General features: G+C 41.0%; 1 protein-coding gene across 2 annotated transcripts in view; it reads left to right on the top strand.

The window, feature by feature from the left end:
* The first annotated feature begins 7,291 nt into the window (after positions 1 to 7,291).
* The window catches only part of LOC117435506 (F-box/LRR-repeat protein 2), an 89,178-nt gene continuing 75,710 nt past the window's right edge, over positions 7,292 to 20,759 (top strand). For both annotated transcript variants that reach the window (XM_059012882.1, XM_034058755.3), the window contains exon 1: positions 7,292 to 7,784. In XM_059012882.1, the coding sequence (XP_058868865.1) occupies positions 7,755 to 7,784 (30 nt within the window). In that variant the 5' untranslated portion in view covers positions 7,292 to 7,754. The remainder of the gene's footprint in view (positions 7,785 to 20,759) is intronic.

Raw genomic sequence — 20,759 nt, 5'->3', positions numbered from 1 at the left:
ACACCAGTACATTGTCATTACTATTTTTTTTTTTTTTAAATGCAATAAAGATGCTAAAACTTCTGCCTTTGAACGATATCTTTAGATTTTGTTCTCAGATTTTTTGATAATTATTCCAGATAATTACTTCTGTACATGTTGCATTTTCCTTTTTTTCTACGGTGTACATTTATTAAATCAATTTTAAAGGTGTAAAAATATAATTACAAGTTTCCTTGTGTTTCAGATCTAGTCTTTTGTTTAATTTCTCATGTTTTGGAGCTCAATTTCAAATGATTTAGACAGATGCTAATGTCTCAGTCTTTGGCATTTTTTATTTCGCTTCAGAACTCGGTGCATCAGTTGGGCACATGACTTTATTTCTGCTAATGCGCTAACAGCACATTCCATATTGGGAGAAAAGTGGGTGAAAAAAATCAGTTAAATCCCACATTACTGCAACCCCCCACCCCCACCATATGACTAATCAATTTAAAAGATGGCAGTAGTGTTGTAACATATACATTTGCCTTAATTTACATCTTATTCTAGATTACACGCATTTGCAGTCTTGGTGGCACCACAGCCGATGACCTCATCAGGCACATGATGAGTCACGTGCTGACCAACAATCTGGCCAGAGGATACAACTGGCTGGGGCGGGGAAACAAGAGCCCCTTTTCTGTCCTTCCTTTGGCGAGAGTAATCAAAGGTCAATTGTGCTGCTGGCATTTGAACTGTTGTACATAAGCTGAAGCCAATGAAACTCATGCAAAATAAATGTGATGTAATTAAATAATTGTTCGCCATTCATGAAAAAAGTCTCTTCACAGAGACTGGAGACTGCCCAGAACAAACATTTTTTTCTGATTATATACCTGCCTGTTAATCGCAGACAGGTGGCCTTCATTCTTAATTAGAGCCAGGTGAACGGCATCCTGGCTCTCTCCCGTGGCATTCTGGGGGATGTAGTTCTTTAGCCCCTCCTGAACTACATATTTCTCTCTTCCTCCCCCCAGTCTGTCACAGACAACATCATGAAGGGAAGCAGCGGCAGCAAAACATTCAGTCGCCCATCTCACCAGCTCAGCTCACCACTACCACGCCTGTGCTGACTCAGGAAGGGTGAAGACGAACACACGCTGTCCTCAGAAGCGTGTGCCGTTAGCGGCCCACTTTTTTACACATTGCAGACCCACCCAGAGCTACAGTGTTGGAGGACAACGCAGCCCTGGGCAGCTTACAGCCAAGCCCGCAGGCGCCCAGCCAGACTACAGGGCTCGCTGGCGCACGTTGAGCCGAGGACACCCTGACAGACCTAACCTTCCCTCCCCCCAGGTGGCGGTCGGCCAATTGTGCACCACCCCCTGGACTCGAACCGGCAACCTCCAGACTATAGGGCGCATCCTGCGCTCTACGGAAGTGCTTTTACTGGATGCATCACTCGGGAGCCCCTCAAAGGCTCTTTTAAGAGCCACCCAAATCTTTTCTAAAAAAGATACAAATTTACTTTAATTTTAAATATTTTTTATAAACTATGCACTTTCAGAAATGGATATGGAAATGCTGTAGTTATATCCGAAATCAGGGAGATGGGGCGGAGCTATCAGAAAAGCCAGTTTTGAATTGATTTGAATTGATTTGATCAGAACTCTCAGTTATGAATGGGCCTGTTGTCCCCTAATCTCCACCTATGTCATCCTGCTAACAGGGACTGTTTTCAGAGAATTTAATCATAGCATTCTGGAAAGTCAACCAATCAGAACAAAATAATATTGCCGTTTTTCTATGTGATTGGCTTAATATTCTTCCAAACACTCGAATGTACAAACCACAGAAAATCTATCAAATTCTAACCACTGCACAGTGTTGCCAATTTAGAACATGTCTTGCTGGATTTGGTGACGTTTTAAACATGATGGAGATTTTATAAATGTCAATGCAACACTTAGATAATTTAGCTACTCTGAATAAAATGTAGTGACATTCCAGCAACTTTCTATTTTAAATAGAAAATAGACTGACTAGTAAATAATACTTACTATAAAAGCCTGCCCCCATACTATGGTTTGTCTAAATACTCTATAGGCTATATGACAGCAGATGCCCTAGACTCTCCCTGCCCGCCTTTCTATGGAAGGCAATCCAGGTAAAAAATGTCCTATTTAGTATATGTTTAAAATATTTTGTACTAATTTGAATTACTACCACTCAAAATACATAAAATAGTACATATTCTAAATAAATGTAAATACATATTTTCTACGTAGAGGTCTGGTAATTTAACAGTAGTACCTAGTCATGCCAACGTAGTCACGTGTAATGACTTTGTATTCACAGCGTAATTACAAGAGTAGCCAATGACCTTCGGGATAGCATCTATTCAGACACAAAACACACTTTAAAAATTAAATTATTGAAGTTAATTACCCCTGGCCACACCCTATAAAGAAGGGAACAAAGGAAATGTTTGTTGGAGGAGAGATGGTTCAGTGAAGGCGCTTGGCAAATCCTGAACAGAGAGTGAACAGAAAGAGAGAAAGAGACATAGAGACAACAAGATAGCTGAAACTTGGGCGTTGTTTTGTTTGTAGTGCTTTGAAGTGTTTTTGTTTAAACCTTTTGTTTTGTTGCTGTTTTGTTTTGTGATTATATAAAAGTGCGCAAGAGTGCTAAACTGCAGTTTCGGAGTCTGGGAGCACTAATTCAAAGGCGAAGACCAGCCTTGACCTAGGGGGATGCTTAATCACATATGATGTCAGTAGTGGAAAAACTCAGAACTACAGAGAAACAAACAAACAAAAAAAGAAGAATGACTGGTGCCACTGGGGGATTTGTAGATGTGAGGACTTTTTTAGCCTGGCCCTCCAAAAGCAAGCCAAGATTAAGCATCAGCCTCCTCATCGTCTGATGGAAACTTTAGAGACCTGGGAGGTCTGGCTCTCCCAGCACCCTGAATTACTTCCAGTGCCAGAAACTGAAGCAGGGGAGCCAGAAATGCTGCCGCCGTCCCGAGTGCCAAAGAGGGAGGAGCTGCCATCCCAACAGCTGGAGAGGGAGAAGCCACTGCTGTTTCCAGCGAAAGGGGAAGGAGCAGCTGCCATCTCCAGAGCAAAAGGGGGAGGAGCCGCTGCCGTCTCCAGAGCAAAAGGGGGAGGAGCCGCTGCCGTCTCCAGAGCAAAAGGGGGAGGAGCCGCTGCCGTCTCCAGAGCAAAAGGGGGATGAGCCACTGCCGTCTCCAGAATCAGAAGGGGAGGAGCCGCTGCAATCTCCAGTTCTAGAATCAGAGGAGGAGGAGTGTAGACCACATCCACCACATCCACGACCACCACCCCTGTGTAACAGTCAGAGTCTGTGAATCTGATCCCTCGACCCGGGCTCCCAGACACCCCACCTTTGTGTCTGGACCTCTGGTCGCTGGGCCTAATTCCCAGAATGTGGCCCAACCCGCCCTCCAACCCACCTACGAGAACTGACAAAAATACAAATTGAATACTGCCAGTTTATAATAACAGTGTATTTATTATCGTGAACAATTCCTAGCAGTACCATTAGACCACAGATTTATCGGCACTTTCAAAATGAGGATTTGGAATATAGCTTAGTGGTCCTAATGATAGCATGATGATAGTGGTTATTTACTATTGTATTGTAATGGATTACCTGTGTGTATTAGTTCATATACTGGTGTTATTACAAAATCTGAAAATATTATCACTGTGGTACCATTTTACCGTTTTGTGTCACAGGGCAGAATCTGTGCATGAAAAACAGTGACCACACATACCACAAGCAAGCATAGTTATAGAGGTTTTAACCTCACATCATCTTACTGACAGGGGTCAGAATCCATAACAGCAGTGAAACACACAACACTGCTATTCTAGAACCTGTGTGTTGCAGTGCTGTGGGCAATATTTGTTTATGTCATGTATTGTAATTAATTGATGTGGTCTATTACTTATTCTATTAGGATTTCTTAAAGGTAGTAAACGGGTTTTATAATGGTATCCATTTTAGCTGCCCTTGTGCAACTGTTGCCCCTTCAGACAGAACCATGTTGCATTGTCACTGAAATGATTTTGGATATAATTATGATGTACAGTAATTGCTAACACCCAATATGTCATGTAACCTTAAATACTGTATATCTATATGCCATGACATACTGTATAGTTCAGTATACAACAAAAAAGTATTATATGCAATGTAGTAGTAAAATAGAAACATCTTGTATAATAGCCAAGCAAGTTATTAGTCCATTCAACAGGAAAGCTATACAAATATTTTTTTTGGAAACCACTCAAAACATTAATGTGTCTGCCACATATAAATATCCCCTGACTGTCTTGAGCAATGAAAGCATACATTACAAGACTGGTGAGTTAGATTTGTCAGGAATTTGCTGCAGACATTGGCAGCATTGTTGTCTTGCTGGGGAGAAAACATAATGAGCATTATGGTAGGGTAAGAGCTATAATCGTTTCACTCTTTTTTTATTTCCACATTTGTTTTTATTTAATAAAAGAAATGGGCTGCTTCTAAAGAAAATAAAACCCCAGTGTTTTAACTGGAATACTGTTGGTTTTAATTGGACCAGTGACGATCTTTGGGGCCAAAATTGCCCTGTTTTAGACCCTTTCCCACGTCTTAAGAAGGGCAATTAACTTCAAATCACAAACAATGCAGAAAAGAAACCCTCCAAAGTTAAAGCATATTGCCGTTAACAAAATCATGGATTGTTAAGAGCTCTCAATGCCTAAACTGGAGTTCAGCCAGATTGTCTGTATGTGCTGTATGCCTCTAAAAAACAGTGTGAGATGTTTTCTTGGTACCGGTATGTTAGAACTGGGACATATGGCACCATTTCCAGTACGTCAATATTTAGGATAGCAATAAAACCTGTGGTAACGTTTTGGAATTTTAAGGGCAGCAGAATACCCCATGCCTAGTGCTTGTATAATAATAATAATAATAATAATAATAATAATAATAATAATAATAATAATAAAAATAAAAATAAATCATAGTAGTGCTACTGTGTCAATTTCTTTCTTATGAAAGACTCATCTATAACTTCAGGCACTTAGTCCGAATCTGGAGGTAAAAGTATAAGAATAAATGAAGGCAAGACAAATGTATCTTCTAAAAATTATTTCATTAGTCTTAATGCAGATGGAAATTCTAGCAACAACAACTGGTGCATGCTAGTCAGAGCCCATGGTTTGCTGGTTTTCAAATGGTCATGCTGGTTAAGGAGCTAGTTAAGCTGCTCCATGCTGGTTCAGGAGACTTGAGGCTGGTTACGGAGCTAGTAAAGCTGCTCCATGCTGGTTTGGGAGACTTGAGGCTGGTTAAGGAGCTAGTTAAGCTGCTCCATGCTGGTTCAGGAGACTTGAGGCTGGTTAAGGAGCTAGCAAAGCTGCTCCATGCTGGTTTGGGAGACTTGAGGCTGGTTAAGGAGCTAGTTAAGCTGCTCCATGCTGGTTCGGGAGACTTGAGGCTGGTTAAGGAGCTAGTAAAGCTGCTCCATGCTGGTTCAGGAGACTTGAGGCTGGTTAAGAAGCTAGTTAAGCTGGTTCGGGAGACTTGAGGCTGGTTAAGGAGCTAGTTAAGCTGTTCCATGCTGGTTCGGGAGACTTGAGGCTGGTTAAGGAGCTAGTTACGCTGTTCCATGCTGGTTCGGGAGACTTGAGGCTGGTTAAGGAGCTAGTTAAGCTGCTCCATGCTGGTTCGGGAGACTTGAGGCTGGTTACGGAGCTAGTAAAGCTGCTCCATGCTGGTTTGGGAGACTTGAGGCTGGTTAAGGAGCTAGTTAAGCTGCTCCATGCTGGTTCAGGAGACTTGAGGCTGGTTAAGGAGCTAGCAAAGCTGCTCCATGCTGGTTTGGGAGACTTGAGGCTGGTTAAGGAGCTAGTTAAGCTGCTCCATGCTGGTTCAGGAGACTTGAGGCTGGTTACGGAGCTAGTAAAGCTGCTCCATGCTGGTTTGGGAGACTTGAGGCTGGTTAAGGAGCTAGTTAAGCTGCTCCATGCTGGTTCAGGAGACTTGAGGCTGGTTAAGGAGCTAGTTAAGCTGCTCCATGCTGGTTTGGGAGACTTGAGGCTGGTTAAGGAGCTAGTTAAGCTGCTCCATGCTGGTTCGGGAGACTTGAGGCTGGTTAAGGAGCTAGTAAAGCTGCTCCATGCTGGTTCAGGAGACTTGAGGCTGGTTAAGAAGCTAGTTAAGCTGGTTCGGGAGACTTGAGGCTGGTTAAGGAGCTAGTTAAGCTGTTCCATGCTGGTTCGGGAGACTTGAGGCTGGTTAAGGAGCTAGTTACGCTGTTCCATGCTGGTTCGGGAGACTTGAGGCTGGTTAAGGAGCTAGTTAAGCTGCTCCATGCTGGTTCGGGAGACTTGAGGCTGGTTAAGGAGCTAGTTACGCTGTTCCATGAATAAATAGGTCCATTAAAAATCAACTATTTGTTGTTTCCACTCTTAAATTAATATATTGGCTGTAAACATTATATCAGATTTGATGTATCTGCCAGTAACGGTAAACATGTGTTTGCATTCCCAGCACCTAGCTGGTCACCACACCCGCTCACCAGCAGATGCTGGGGATTTTCAGCAGGAATATACAGTAGTTTCGAAGACCACACTTCATTGGAAAAGTGTATTTAATTTTTAATACTTTTAGCCATTCATAAAAACAACAATGTCCCATTTTTTTCTTGCCAAGCAAACTCATGAAATAACAGAAAATGGGTGTGAAAGGGATTGTGGACTCTGATATATATGGACCAACAAGACTAATGTTTACTATTATAAGAGAGTCGATCAATTATACAAAACGTTACAAAGATGATACATCTCAAGTTCTGCAGTCTGGTCGATTCTGTAAGAACATGTAGTCTTTAAATAAATGATCAAATAAACCTTCATGAATAGAGCCTACAATGCAAGTTATAAAACGTGTGTAACAAACAACAACAACATCTATACTGAAAGCAAATGCATGTGAATGTAATAATGTGTACAGAACTTATTCTGTGTGAGTTTGTGTTCTTCTTGTGCGCCCTCCAGCGTCTCCGAGTGCAATGAGAAATGAAAGAGGGGGAAGACAGGGGGTATGTTGGACCCAGTGCTAGGTGAGCGATGACCACCACGGTCTGTGCGGCGACTCTTCTCTAAACTTTGCCGCTTTTTGCACATCTGTTGTGTTAAGCTCCGGCCGCAGCTGCAGAGACTGAATCAAAACAAAGCGGCCACGCGCACATTTCCCGCAGCAATGACGTCACCGCACCCCCTCCTTCTAGTGCCTGCAAAACCAAAGCAAAAAGACCTGCAGCAGGGCAGGGGAAGCGACACGTCGTTTGGTACTGGGCGTCGCTTATTTGTCGGACTGTTTCTCTATGTAATAGCCGCAGAAAGCACATATGCACTAATATTTGTATGACAAATTGAAGGAAAAGAAGCGTGTAGAGCCCGACACTCTTCTGCAAAATACAATAGTCTTGTGATCAGATTAGAGTAGGCGGAAGTGAGGTCAGGGAGGCAGTCTGTCTCCTCCATGTTATTGTTGTTGTGATTGTGTGATCATTGATATAGACGGGAGACCAGAGACCCTCCTGAGCAGGCTGGGATTACATTGTTGTATAGAGACTAACGGGACACACGCATAATCTGTCAGTAGCGTGCGCAATTCTGTAAACTACGGAGTAGTTGCCACTAGTCTGCGAGGTTACAGTTGTAATTGTGCTCGTGTTCAAATAATATTCGCCTGCTGCTGCTGACATGAACGGCATCACGAAGGGCAGGTTTGAGGTAAGTAGTGCGGTTCCTGCTCTATATGATTTTTATTGAATCGTGTGATATGTGAATGGGGAAACTCGTGATTTAAAAATATACATTAAAGGTGGTTGTGGGTTAGGTTTCTGGTGTCACAATGTCCTACGTATATTATTATTATTATTATTATTATTATTATTATTATTTCCAACGACAAACTTGCAGCTTTTGTTCGTCCCGCTGAAACCCACAAAAGCGTAATCTGTCTCTGTTTACCCTGCACCTGCTGGCAGCGACAGCATTGTGTAAGTGTTGTTACACTTACAGTAGCGGTTTAAGGGCTATCGCGGTCAATGTATATCATATCATGTGAACCAAAAAAAAAAATGAACATAAGCAACATATTTTTTTTTTTTTAGGATTTTAGGGAACATTTAACCACGTTGCTACTGGCTGGTTCTGTTCCTAATGTTGTTTCGCTTCAGGGTCTACCATCAGAACAAACTAGTGAAGACATTTAGTCAATGGGTGTAGGCTAATGCCCAGGAGAACAGAGGAAACCGAGTTTGTCAAGTCGCAGTTATGGCTTGCATGGTTAATTTGTGACAAATTTACAATGGGCTCATCCCTAATAATAACAATAATCCGAACAGTCATAATAATCAGAGATTTATTTGGCATTTTTAATTTTGTACTTTTTTTTTGATAAACCTCTGTTGGTCTGGAAGCTGTACCCTTTCATCCTTCATCCCAAAGCCTAAGAAACAGCTAGCGTAAATGTAGCCAGCAATGAGAGCTCAGCTTGCATGTGTTCATATTATTTAAATATGTGTTTAACTTTGTCCACTACCACTTTTGAATTAGGGGAACTGTGCTGTCAGCTGTTTGAGACTTGTTTCCTTTTCTACCAGGCCCCGCACAGAGATGTTACAGTAGTATTAGTACTACTGAGTGTGACTAAAAATAACCAGTCTTGACCTGCTGATTTGAGTTTTGTTGGTTTCACTAGTTAAACTCTGTGGGTATAGTTCTGAAACATACCCTGATAGCAGCAAACTCTGTTTGGCAACTAAAGCAGTGTAGCCAGGGTACAGAATGCTCACAAGCTTTTTGAAAGTGGGGAGTAACCAATTAAGCCTATAGCAGGCATCAAACTGCTGTGATGCAGCAACATGTTTGGGTATCCATGGTAGTGGTGTTGTTCATGAGCCTTAGGTCTTCCAAAAGGAAAATCAGAAAAGAGAAGATAAAGCAGAAAGTGAATGCTTTGGCCAGCCAAATATGAGGCTTGTGTGGATTGTGTTTTCATTACTGTTATCAAGGACTTTGGAAAAGGGAAGTTTTCATTTGTATTCTAGCTACTGTATAACGTGTATGCGGCATATAGTATATGCCTGTTTTCAAATATTTATTGATTATACTTTATTTTTCAATTATTAACAAATAGTTTATGAACACAACAAGGATAGTACAAGATTACCAGCTTAAACAAGTGAATTCAATATAAAGATTACATTTTTCAAGATTTCTATATATATATGTATGTACACACACACACACTACTTGGGCACTTTATTAGGACCTGTACAAGGATCGTGATAACGATTGTGTAGTGAAAGGTCTGGGACAGTGAAGGGGGAGAAAGTGTAGAAGTGAAGCATTGATGAGTAGTCTTGATCTGCAACGATGCTGAAGTAAACTATTATTATTATTATTATTCTTTATTTCTTAGCAGACGCCCTTATCCAGGGCGACTTACAATCGTAAGCAAATACATTCAAGTGTTACAATACAAGTAATACAATAAGAGCAAGAAATACAATAATTTATGACATTTATAATTTATGACAATAATAAACTATGACATTTGTTCGGCTTTCAAGAGCAATCAAGGGACCCATGTTCTCTGATAACATGAATAACCTCCTTCTGCAGCAGGTTTTATTGGGAGAATGCTGGTAATAAAGTAAAAAGGCTTCAAGGAGGGAGCATGCTTGTGTGCCTGCAGGCTAAACTTTATTCATAGAATGTAAACAAAATGGAAAACCAGTAAAGTCTGATTTTGGATAAAGTAGGGCGCACAGAAGGCTAAACTCATAGTATTCATGTTTTAATGTAACATTGAACAAGGTTTATGGACAACACTGCAGTTTAAACGTTTGCAGGGTTTTCTGATAGTAAAACTGCCATAGTAAGAAACTACTTTCCGTAGGTGTGCATAGGGTTCCTAATTAGGTTAGTTGTGCAATCAGCCTCATGCTAAATGCTCTGGTTAAAGTAAGGTTTTACCTCCATGGTAACCTGGATCTGCTCCGGCAGGTAATGACCTGAATGCTCAGGTGAGACTTAATACTGGTTGGATAAACTCCTGTAATAAGTCACTGCAGATCAGATTAAGCTGGTGCTTGATTGCTCACTGCTGGCACTAGATTGTTTTAGTAACAAATCATAAACAATGTTTGGATACAGAGCAAGTACATTTTTTTTAAAGATGCAAAAAATAATAGATTATTCTTCCCCATGGCTTTTATTGTGCAGGCCTCAGTTAAACATTCATTCATTAATTAATTAATGAATGAATGTTTAATTGCCCAGGTGCCATAATCTGAACCTGAATATATTAAATTACAAGCATGTACATGTTTTCAGTTGTATTTGAAGGCTTTTGTGAAGAACCTACATGCTTTTTTTGTTGTTTTGAATAATAAAATGTTGCATTGACTCAATTCCTGCCTGATTGCTCTTGAAGAGTGACGGGTAACCCTGGCCTGACTTCATGAAGTATTTGTTCTTTGTTTTCCCAGTCCTGGTGTGGGGTCAGGGCCTTATCTGGAAGCAGGGGTTAACAGTGTGCACTACACTCCATTATTGTTTTCAGTACGTGGTGTATTAGGTAGGGGTCTTCCACTCCGCTTCATGGGAAAGGAAAACAGTCTTCCCTTTCCAAACAGTCACAGTTTGCTGACTAGTCATGCCCTGCATTTGTTGGTGTAGTATTCTTAAATGGATGTCACACACCAGAGTTTCACCTGATTCAATGTTCAAATAGTTGTCCTGTTGTTCTCCAACTACTGAACAATAATAACACTTTTTGACACTGGGAGCAGGGTTTCCGACTACAAAAGCCTTTCTTGTTTGGTAAAGTAGTTGTCAGTTTGTCTTTTGTTTTTAAAACAGCTTTGGTTTGCATTGGGAAAGCAACCAATTTCTTCAATGTGCTGTACCTGGAGCTGACAGGTTGACCTATACAGTAGCAGTTTAAACGTGCAGCCTGTTTTCTGCTGATTTACCTGCATTGTAAGTAGGGGTTCTGTTTTTTTGCATTTTAGAAGGACAAAGTAAAAATCAGTAACCACCTTACTAATAGTTTACAAAAAAAAAAATAGAACACATCAAGTCCAACACTTGGCTACAAAAGCTGCTTGAATTAAATTATTATTTCCCTTTTAAAGTGGTAGTAGCTAACATGATAATTTCATAAATCTTACACGTTGTGCACTTTTTTTCACTATAAAGGTAGCCCTCCAGGAAATCTGTTATTGCTTCACTTTCTAGGTCATTTCTCCACAGTGGTATCTTCAAAATCAAATCATCTTTTTGGCTACAAAGATTGTCAGTCATTAAGGGATTTGCCTGCTTGGTTACCGACAGGCAAAAATGCTCTAGGGATGGGAAGAGTTTCACTCCTGGGTAAAATGACCAGAGAAGTGCAACACTATTTCAAAGCAAGGCCTGTTAACAAAGTGTCTAGTGTACAGTACATGTTTCAAAATGGAAAAATAGGTTTGGTAAAACATACTGTAAGTTTCTTTTAAAACTCTGCATTTGAGAAGTTCTGTTGTAGCCCAAGAACCAAAACAGAATGGGGCTGTACTCGCATGGCATTAGAAAAGAAAAATAAATTACAGAAGTTCGCTTTCTCACTCAGGGCTAATGTAATCTGTGCATTTACTGGTTCTCTGATGGGCTCCATTCTGTGTTTAGCATCCATAGCCTGTAAAGATGTTAACGTTACAAAGACCACTTGCACATCAAAACATGTATGATTCAACATGCTTTAAAAAAACACCTGTACAGGCACTATTTTACTTTTAAATCCTAGCCTGTAAATGAATCACTCTGGTAGCCTCTACAGTAGCTGTGTGCTGATGCAGCATTGTTTACTATACAGTGCTTTGTTTGCATACTCCATTGACCCTGGTTGCCGAGAAGCTAGATTTCATACTGCAGTGTATCAGCTTGACATGGGTGATTGTTACAAGCTGCAACATATCAATACCTGTCTGTTGTGTCTCAGAAAAACCTGCTTAAAACTGACCTGGGGGTAATCTGCTGAAGGAGCTAGGGTTAAGCTTGGGAGAAAACAGAAATACCTGACACTGAAAACACAGGTACATTTAATACTTGCACTACCCCTTGAGGTGCAGTCTTTTTTCAAGTTTAGTGTTGGCAGCGGTGGCACGGGACAGTTGGGCGGCAGCGCTGGGCAGTCAGGCGACGGCTCCGTGCAGTCAGACGGCGGATCTGTGCAGTCACGCGGCGCTGCTGGTGCTTGCTGGGAGACAGGAGGTTGTACTGTCGACCGTCGTCGCTCCTGCTCTTACCTTGCGCCCTTTGCAGGAGCCCTTGAAAGGGTTGGCGCTTGCTGGGGAACGGGGTTGCGCTGGCGGCCGTCGCCGCTCCTGCTCCCTGCTCACGCCCTTTGCAGGAGCCCTTGAAAGGACAGGCGCTTGCAGCGGCTCCTCTCTCCCTTGCATCCTCTCAGGCGGTGGGGATGGCACCGGCTCCTGTGTTTGCCTTCGGGGCCAGCCGCCCCTCTTCCGCTTTTGCTTTCAGGCAGACAGGTCTTCTCCCTCTTGATGGGTACAGCGCCCCACTTCGTGCCCGAACTCCCGGCAGACAAAACACCAACCCTGGTCCTCAAAGAGGTCCTCCCATCCGCCATCCACCGGATCCGGGATGGGTAGGTCTTCCAGCCACTCCACTGCTCTGTCTCGTTCTCCAGCACAAGCGCTGCACTCTCTGGCGCCCATGCGGGCAGCACCTCCCACTCCGATGCTGGAAGCGGCACCGGTTCCCTCGCTTGTCGGCGAGAACGGCCTCCCTTCCTCCTCTTTTGCTTCAGGGCAGGCGGTACCTCCTTGTGCCCGAACTCCCCGCAGGCAAGGCACCAGCCTTGATCCTCAAGGCCACCGAGGGGGTCTTCCACGTTGCCATCCCACCGGGTCTGGGATGTGTCGGGGTTGCAGCGGATCCACTGGTCCATGTCTCCTCACTGCTCCTGCTTGACGACGTAGGTTTTGTTCTTATCCTGCTCTGACGCCAATGTAGCGTTTCACAGACAGCCAGAAAACAGGAGTGACAGACACGTTGGTTTCTAGTTGCAATAGGAGACTCATCTCTTTCTTTTTTTCCCTCTACTATAAAAATTACTTTATTTGCAGCAGACTTTTTATGGCAATGTTTTCAGTGTAGAAAATAATTTATTGACAGTCATTAAGTGTCGCAGTAATGATGCTGCTATATTTTAGTCCCAGTGGTTTCACTCTTTAGAGCTACCTGCCTATAGCATAAAGCAAGGCAGATGAAATGAGACTGAGCCAGCTGTGAGGTGGAGAAAGGGGAGATGGTGGGAGAATGAAGCAAGATGACAGTGTAACTAATGAAAGTACAACAGGGTTACAATGTACTGTAAACTGGCACTTGCCACTTTGACCAGCTCACACTGCTTATTAAGTAAATAAAAAAAAAAAAAAAAAAAAAAAAGTTTTTTTGTTTTTTTTTCCAGCATAACCCGAACCACACATTTTTTTTATTTGGCCTTAACCCACACCTATTGGATTACTTTGGCATAGAGTAAACACTGGATGTGCTTTTTGTAATGCTATTTTGCCAAATACTGTATTACAGTGCTATGTTTTGCAATCATTTTCACATTTTCTTTGAATAGTATACATGCAGTACCGTTCTTTGGTGTTTTAGACACACTTATGTTCCTGACATTGTTAATTTATAATGCCCCGACATTAATAAAGTAATTACAAGGTGATATAACGACTCCCTCGTAGATAGGATATTTGTACATATCCGATGGACCCCTGGAACCAATTAAATCTGATATGACAGGCTCCTGTAGTTTGTTTGTTTGTTTATTTATTTGTTTATTTATTTATTTATTTGTCTTGTCTTGTAGGAATGCAGTAAATTTACATTTCGGTAGCCTCTAGTACCTTTCATTTTGAATTTTTTCGATGATTTGTCTAAGAGGCAGTGGACACATTAAATGCGTCCTTGGCTAGAGCCAGAATAAAGAAAAAGAAAATCAATGACAAATATGCATAACATATCCAGTATTACTTCGATTTTCCACACCCCGATTACATAGCAAGATGTGTGGCACTGCTATCTTAAGACTAGTTGTGCTTCCACTTTTCCACCTTTCATGCATATATTAACTAATAACAGTACTATATAATAGTTTGATTCAGTGTAGTGAATCATTATAGTTGGTAGTCAGAAAAAACAGGATTGCAAAGCTGCAACATTTTTATGTTATCGCACTGCGACAGGTGAATAGCTGGTTTTGGCTGCCACTGTAGGTCCACAACAATCCAGTTATTGTCCAACGCTGGAAGCAGGGAGATAATATCTGTGATTAGTCATTGATGTGAAAATAGCCTTAAAAGTTACTGGACCATCAACAAAGATTATTATCATCATCATCATCATCATAATAATAATAATGCAGTGAGTAGCTTTGTTCAGGTTGACTGATAAGAGTGACATTCTGTATAATGGCTGCCTCACTGGCCATCTCGAAGACTCTGGAGAAGAGACGCATGCAGCATGTTTGGAGGAATAAAACAATAAAGGTGCAAAGCACAATTGCTGTATTGTGGAAACGGTGATTTCAAACATAAACTTTACCTACCAAGGCATATAAAACATGTAAATAAGCAGTTAGATTTTTATTTTTTCAAGTTGTACCCTTGAAATATAAAAAAAAAAAAAAAAAAAAATTAAAACATTAAAAAATGAGTTACTCCATAGTAATATGTTTTTCCAGCAAATTTGTTGCTTCTAAAGACAAAGTTTAGAAATTATTTTGCACTGGCAGAAGGGTTAATTACAGAAAACATAATTTAAAGTTTAAAATGTTTTGTTTTTTTGAAATACACATAGAGCCCTTTTATAAACGCAATAACCCATGACGGGGGGTGTGGTAAGATGTATCTTATTGCACTTCTGGGTGGTGAAGGCACTCAGCCTGTGGCATTGTGCCTCACAATGCACCCAGGCGTGCGTAAACGCTATGTCTTCCGAACACCCTGTCGTGGGTTATGGCTTACATACTCCTTTATCATAGACATATTAGGGTGAGGTGATTTACAGTGTACTTACTGATTATTTCATCCAAGGCTGTTTGTTGGCACCAGTTAACAGGTGACCTGATTTAATGCCTGTTGCTTTGCCCCTGCAGCATCGCTTACCCACAGGTGGCTGTAAAAGAGCTGTCAGGGAAGTATGATTCTTTCATTTATATCCAGGCTAGTCTTTTATAATTCAATCAACATTGTGTTATTTATCAATGTTATATTTACTTTTGTGCTTATAAAAATAATTAAGTTACAATTTTACGGTTAATGTAGGTAACCCTGGACACCCTTTTTCTTCTTCGTAGTGACTCCTAATTGGGGAAGCTAATAAATGCTGTATTTTGGCAACTGCTCACATGGAGTTTTATAACCATTTGTTGCAATTTCACTTACTACAGTATGAATGGCCATTTTTCTTTAACTATAATGACACCTCAATTGTACGTGTTGGTTCTCTCACTCGTCATTTTTGAGTTACTTAATTAAAACCATCAGTCATCTACTTACCTTCCATGACAGACATGCAGCCTGTTCACTTACCCTGGAATATTTAATATTGTATCTCCCTCTGTTCATCCAATCCATGACCTTGCAGTCCTTCGGCACACTGCTGGTGTGTCATTTGTATACTTGGTAAGTATCCTATTGACTTCTGGGTTATCTATGCTTGAAATGCAGTCCTGATGGCAGCAGACCACTGCAGTTATAGACAAACGCATACCTATAACCCTGTGGAGAGTTGAGCTATAGTCTTTCCTAGAACACCAGCCAGAGAGTTAAAGCCATAAAGCCTCTGTGGGAGGTGGAGAGGGATTCTCACAAAATTAAGGACATTTTCCCCCAAAATAATAAATGAATCATAAAAATTAATTGATTCATTTATTGTTTAATGTATCTTATTAGTGTTCTTACAATCAGTCTGCACATTGTCAAAAACTGTTCACTTAAAGAGCTACCGTACTATTACGGTGAAAGCAACCCTTCATTGTTGCTGAGGCTGACACTCTGTGCAGTATTTACAAAGTAATTGGGAACGTCTAGGCAGTTTCACGAAGAGTAGTTTTAGTTGTTGGTTTCCACAGGTCCTAAGCATGTATTTACTATTGGAGAACTGATTTAGTAGGAGACATAAATCAAGGTTTTGTTGCTGGAGCTGGCCAAGCCGCAGTTTTTATGATTTTAAATTACAGTAATATTACAGTTAAATCTTTCCTCTTGGTGTTAAAGTCTTTACAATTTGGGGAATCATCCAAGAAGCTAAAACAAATCCAAGACGAGCAGCCAAGGTTCAAGAAAGATTTAGAAACATTGGGCACGAAAGAACTGTACAAAGGCACCTGAATACAGAAGAGTTGTATGCACATAGACCTTCGCTACAAACCACTTTTAAAGAAAATTCATTAAACAAACTCGTCAGTATGCAAAGAAATATGAACAGGAATCTGAAGCCACCTTCAATAAAATTCTCTGGTTTGATGAGAGTAAAAATATAACTATAAATTAAGGGACCACAGTATGTTTGGAGAAAAAAGGTGAAACCTTCAATAAAAAAAAAATGTGTACCTACAGTTATATATGGAGGTTGTTTGATCCTGATTATGGGGGTGTTTTAGCAGTTCAGGGACTGAGACTGATTCATGTAACGGTGCTTCATGTTCATGTGAACACCTATTTCCGGACACATCCTCGGCTTCATAATCACACAATCAAGGCTCATTTATTTGTAATGCCTTTGTCTGCATACAAACAGTTTGGCATTGTGAATGTAGTGAGGCTGGCAATCTAACCCAAAGTCTACTGGCTCTTGATGCCTTTGCATTTATTTTTTTTACCTTCTTTGGGCGGTGTCTACATAGGAGGACTCGGGCTTGAGACAACTGTTTTTATTTTATAGGAAAACTACTTAAACTGCATTAATGTTCAATAAGTGTATTTTTATTTTTACTTTATTTTTTTTAAACTGCTTCTTACACATAGAATATAATAATGAAGACGCAAAACCCGCCCAGACTGAAGAGCCCCACAGTGATTCCAGGGTTTTGGTTCTATTCCAGGTCACATGTGGTTTGTGTGGCACTGTACAGACATCCTCGCTGTTCAGTGCTGCTGTGCGCAAAGGCACTCTCTTCAGAGTGCTCAGAAGTGGCATTTACTGTACTAAGCTGTCGGAGCTAATCAGTAGCTCATTGACTCTCATAGAGCATACTCTGGATGCTTTTTCTTTTTAGTTCACTGTGAAGAAAAGTAGCCTGTAAATCACACTGCTAAAAGATTGGCACAACTAGGATGTGGAAAGTTATTACAAAATAACTTCAGATAACATGTTCTTGTCTTTAAATTGAAGCCATCAATGCAAGAAATGTTTATCATGTTTGGATTTATGAGTAGCAACAGTTTCATGTGTAAAACAGCAAGTACCAATTAATTCCCCTTACAGTATGTCTGGATTTTAAAAAGCGTGACTTGTCAAGTACCGATCAAGATGGTACTTCAGGTAACAGTACAGGAGGTTAGGGGTTCATGTGTTTCCTAAATTAAATTGCAATTGGCTGATTTGCCTCTTTACGACAAGGATCTTAAAACGAAGCACCTTTGAAAGTGATTGACCTATGGAAACAATGTCTTATTTGTGCTTCTCAGTCCTATTGTCTCCAGGCCATGCAAGCGTCTTACAAATTCTTACAGCTGCAGTGGAGCGAAACTGTAGTTAAGGAAGTCAATCCTGAACAAGAACATAAATATCACGATTTAGCCAACCTGCAGTAAAAGTCTGACGTCTCTGCTCGAGCTGTAATCTTGGAAAGGTGAAAAGGTTCTTGTAAATGTAACCTGTAGCTGCACTTTCCATCGCACAGACTTTGACTGGGCCACTCAAAAACATTAATTCTCTTCTTGTTCAACCACTCCAGTGTGGCTTTGGCTTTGTGCTTCGGGTCATTGTCCTGCTTAAATGTGAATTTCCTCCCCAGTTTCAGAGTCTTGGCTGACTCAAACAGGTTTTCCTCAAGGATTTGCCTGTACTTTGCACCCTCCATTCTCCCCTCTATCCTGACAAGCTTCCCAGTCCCTGGTGAAGAGACACATCCCCATAACATGATGCTGCCACTACCATGCTTAACAGTTGGGATGGTGTTGACTGGGTGATGTGCAGTTTTGGGCTTGCGCCAGACGTAATGCTTGGAATTTAGACCGAAAAAGTTCAGTTTTTGTCTTGTCTGACCACAAAACCTTTTTCCACATGTCTGCAGTATCATCTACATGCTTTTTCGCAAACTCCATACGTGCTTTAAGATGAGGTTTTTTGAGTAATGGCTTCTTTCTTGCCACCCATCCATACAGGCCAGCTTTGTGTAGGGACCAGCTTATTGTTGATGTGTGAACACTGACTCCCATCTCAGGCACAGACCTTTGCAGATCTCTCAAGGTCATTGTTGGCTTCAGAGTGACATCCCGAACCAGTTTCCTGCTTGCCCGGCTGCTCAGTTTGGGAGGGCAACCTGATCTGGGTAGTGTCTCGGTGGTATGATGCATCTTCCACTTGTTAATGATGGACTTCACTGTGCTGAGAGGGATAATCAGTGCCTTGTACCCTTCTCCTGCTCTGTGCCTCTCTACCACTATATCCCTGACTTGTTTTGAAAACTCCTTGGTTGTCATGGTTGCTTTGTTGTATCACTATGTGAGTTGTAGCTTGAAAGTCTTTATATACCTTAGGGAAATGATCTACACTTTAAACCACTTTGAGTACACACACGCTGAAACCATTTCACTAATTTTGTGACCTTCCAAACAAATCATTTGCACCTGAGCTGATTTAGGGCTGCAGTAGCAAAGGGGTTGAATACTTATGCAACTGAGATGAATCTGTTTTTCCCTGTAAATCTTACTTGTTTATATTTTATATGCATTTTTTTAACTTTATCAATGTGGAGTAGCTTGTGTAGATTCTACATGTAAAGTCTAATTTGAAAGCGTCGTGGAGTACGCTCAGGTGCCAACAAAATGTGAAAACTTAGCAAGGGGGTGAAGATTTCTGCAAACCACTGTATATCACTGTTTTTTTATTTTTTACTGAGTACTTATCCTAGTATATTCTGTGTGCTTCTCTGTTGTGTTTCTGTGTAGATGAATTCTACCATGATCTATGCCAGAAAAAGATTAGAATGTTTCAGGCAGAAACAGTATCAAAGTAATCTGAAGCCGAATCTGAAGCAGCACTTTACTTTGTTGATGCTTTTTTTTATGTTGTTAATCCCTACTGTCCCACACATCCCTTTACATTTTATGAATTTTCTCGCAAATTCTGGCAAGGAAATCAGTGCAAGACAAAGCATGTTGTGTTAATTATGTCTGATATTTATCAATTTATCAAAGAGACAGAGAAGCAGTATTAGGAAACAGAATGCAAGCAGCATGAACTGTGCTGAATGAAAGCACATTTGAGAAACGTTGCGCTAGTGTGAATGAACGGAATGCAAGCGCGTTGGATGAAAAGCACATGAAATAAGTCCCAGTACTCAGTACCGGCATTAAAATAAGACCCGGTACGGAGTACTGGTGAGTACCGGCAGAATTTCCCCCCAGTTCTCGGGGTGTATGGAGGGTGTCTTTGTCCGACCATCTTCCTGTATGTCACACTTGCATTTTGCCTAGATCTAGAGAATCGCTTTTCTAGTTGTGTTGAAATTTGGTCGGGATATACTGTACTTTAGCATATGCTTTTGTGTCACAATCTGGACTATAGGCCTATATGAAGGCATCTTTCTGTATGTCAAACCTACAGATAGCTCTAGTTTTGAATTCACAGCCTTGACGTGGGAGGAATGCCCTGATGTGCTTGTCTTACATTTAGTTGGCTTAAACAGACATTCCTTCATACAGTACTGTAGCAAGAGACTGGCCCACTGTCTTGACCAGCGTTACCAGTAAAGCACAGTTCAGCACTTCACACCCTTCCTTTCTGGGTGAATAAAATCCCAGATAAGAAGCACAAGCTAACCCATTCTGGTCAGGTATCAGAAAAGCAGCTTCTCCACCAGTAATTGAGTCCTGATCTCATTCAAGTCTGATGAACCCGATCAGCTGTGCCGGAGGGGCTATTGTTGTGCTGTGCTGATTTTCAATTCTGATTTCCTGCCCCCACAAAGTGCTAGCCTGGCCGTTTCCTTGTGTCGTGGTGCAATGGATCTCTTACTGTGCTGGATGTATGCCATACATTAAGTACTTTTAGAAGGAAATAATTTGCTTTTGGCATTCACAATCTGGATCCTACTAATTTCTGTCTGACAGTAGTGTGTTGCTAATCAGTGTGGGACAGTTTATCACCCAGCACATTTTTTAACTCTGATCTCAGCTGTATTATTTATAGTTCTTTTTTTTTTGTTCAGCTTAATTTTATCCAAAGCACCTCTGACTTCTCTGTAATGGGTTCAGATATGTTAATGGAAATAAGAAATGTAGTTCACCTCCAAACCTTAACCCTTTCCAATACCAATTGTATTCAAGTTTTATGACTGTAGCATTTTGAGCCCTATTGTAAAGTGTATCTAGTGTTGCATTTATCACAAAGGAATCATCATGCATTTTAATCATTAACTTTGAAGTATACGCCAACTGCTCTCTATTGTAAATAATT

Source organism: Acipenser ruthenus, chromosome 3, assembly GCF_902713425.1.
Source record: "Acipenser ruthenus chromosome 3, fAciRut3.2 maternal haplotype, whole genome shotgun sequence".
NCBI classification, from domain to species: domain Eukaryota; kingdom Metazoa; phylum Chordata; class Actinopteri; order Acipenseriformes; family Acipenseridae; genus Acipenser; species Acipenser ruthenus.
Note: the sequence above shows the minus strand (reverse complement) of the source record. Positions and strands in the feature narration are given on the sequence as shown.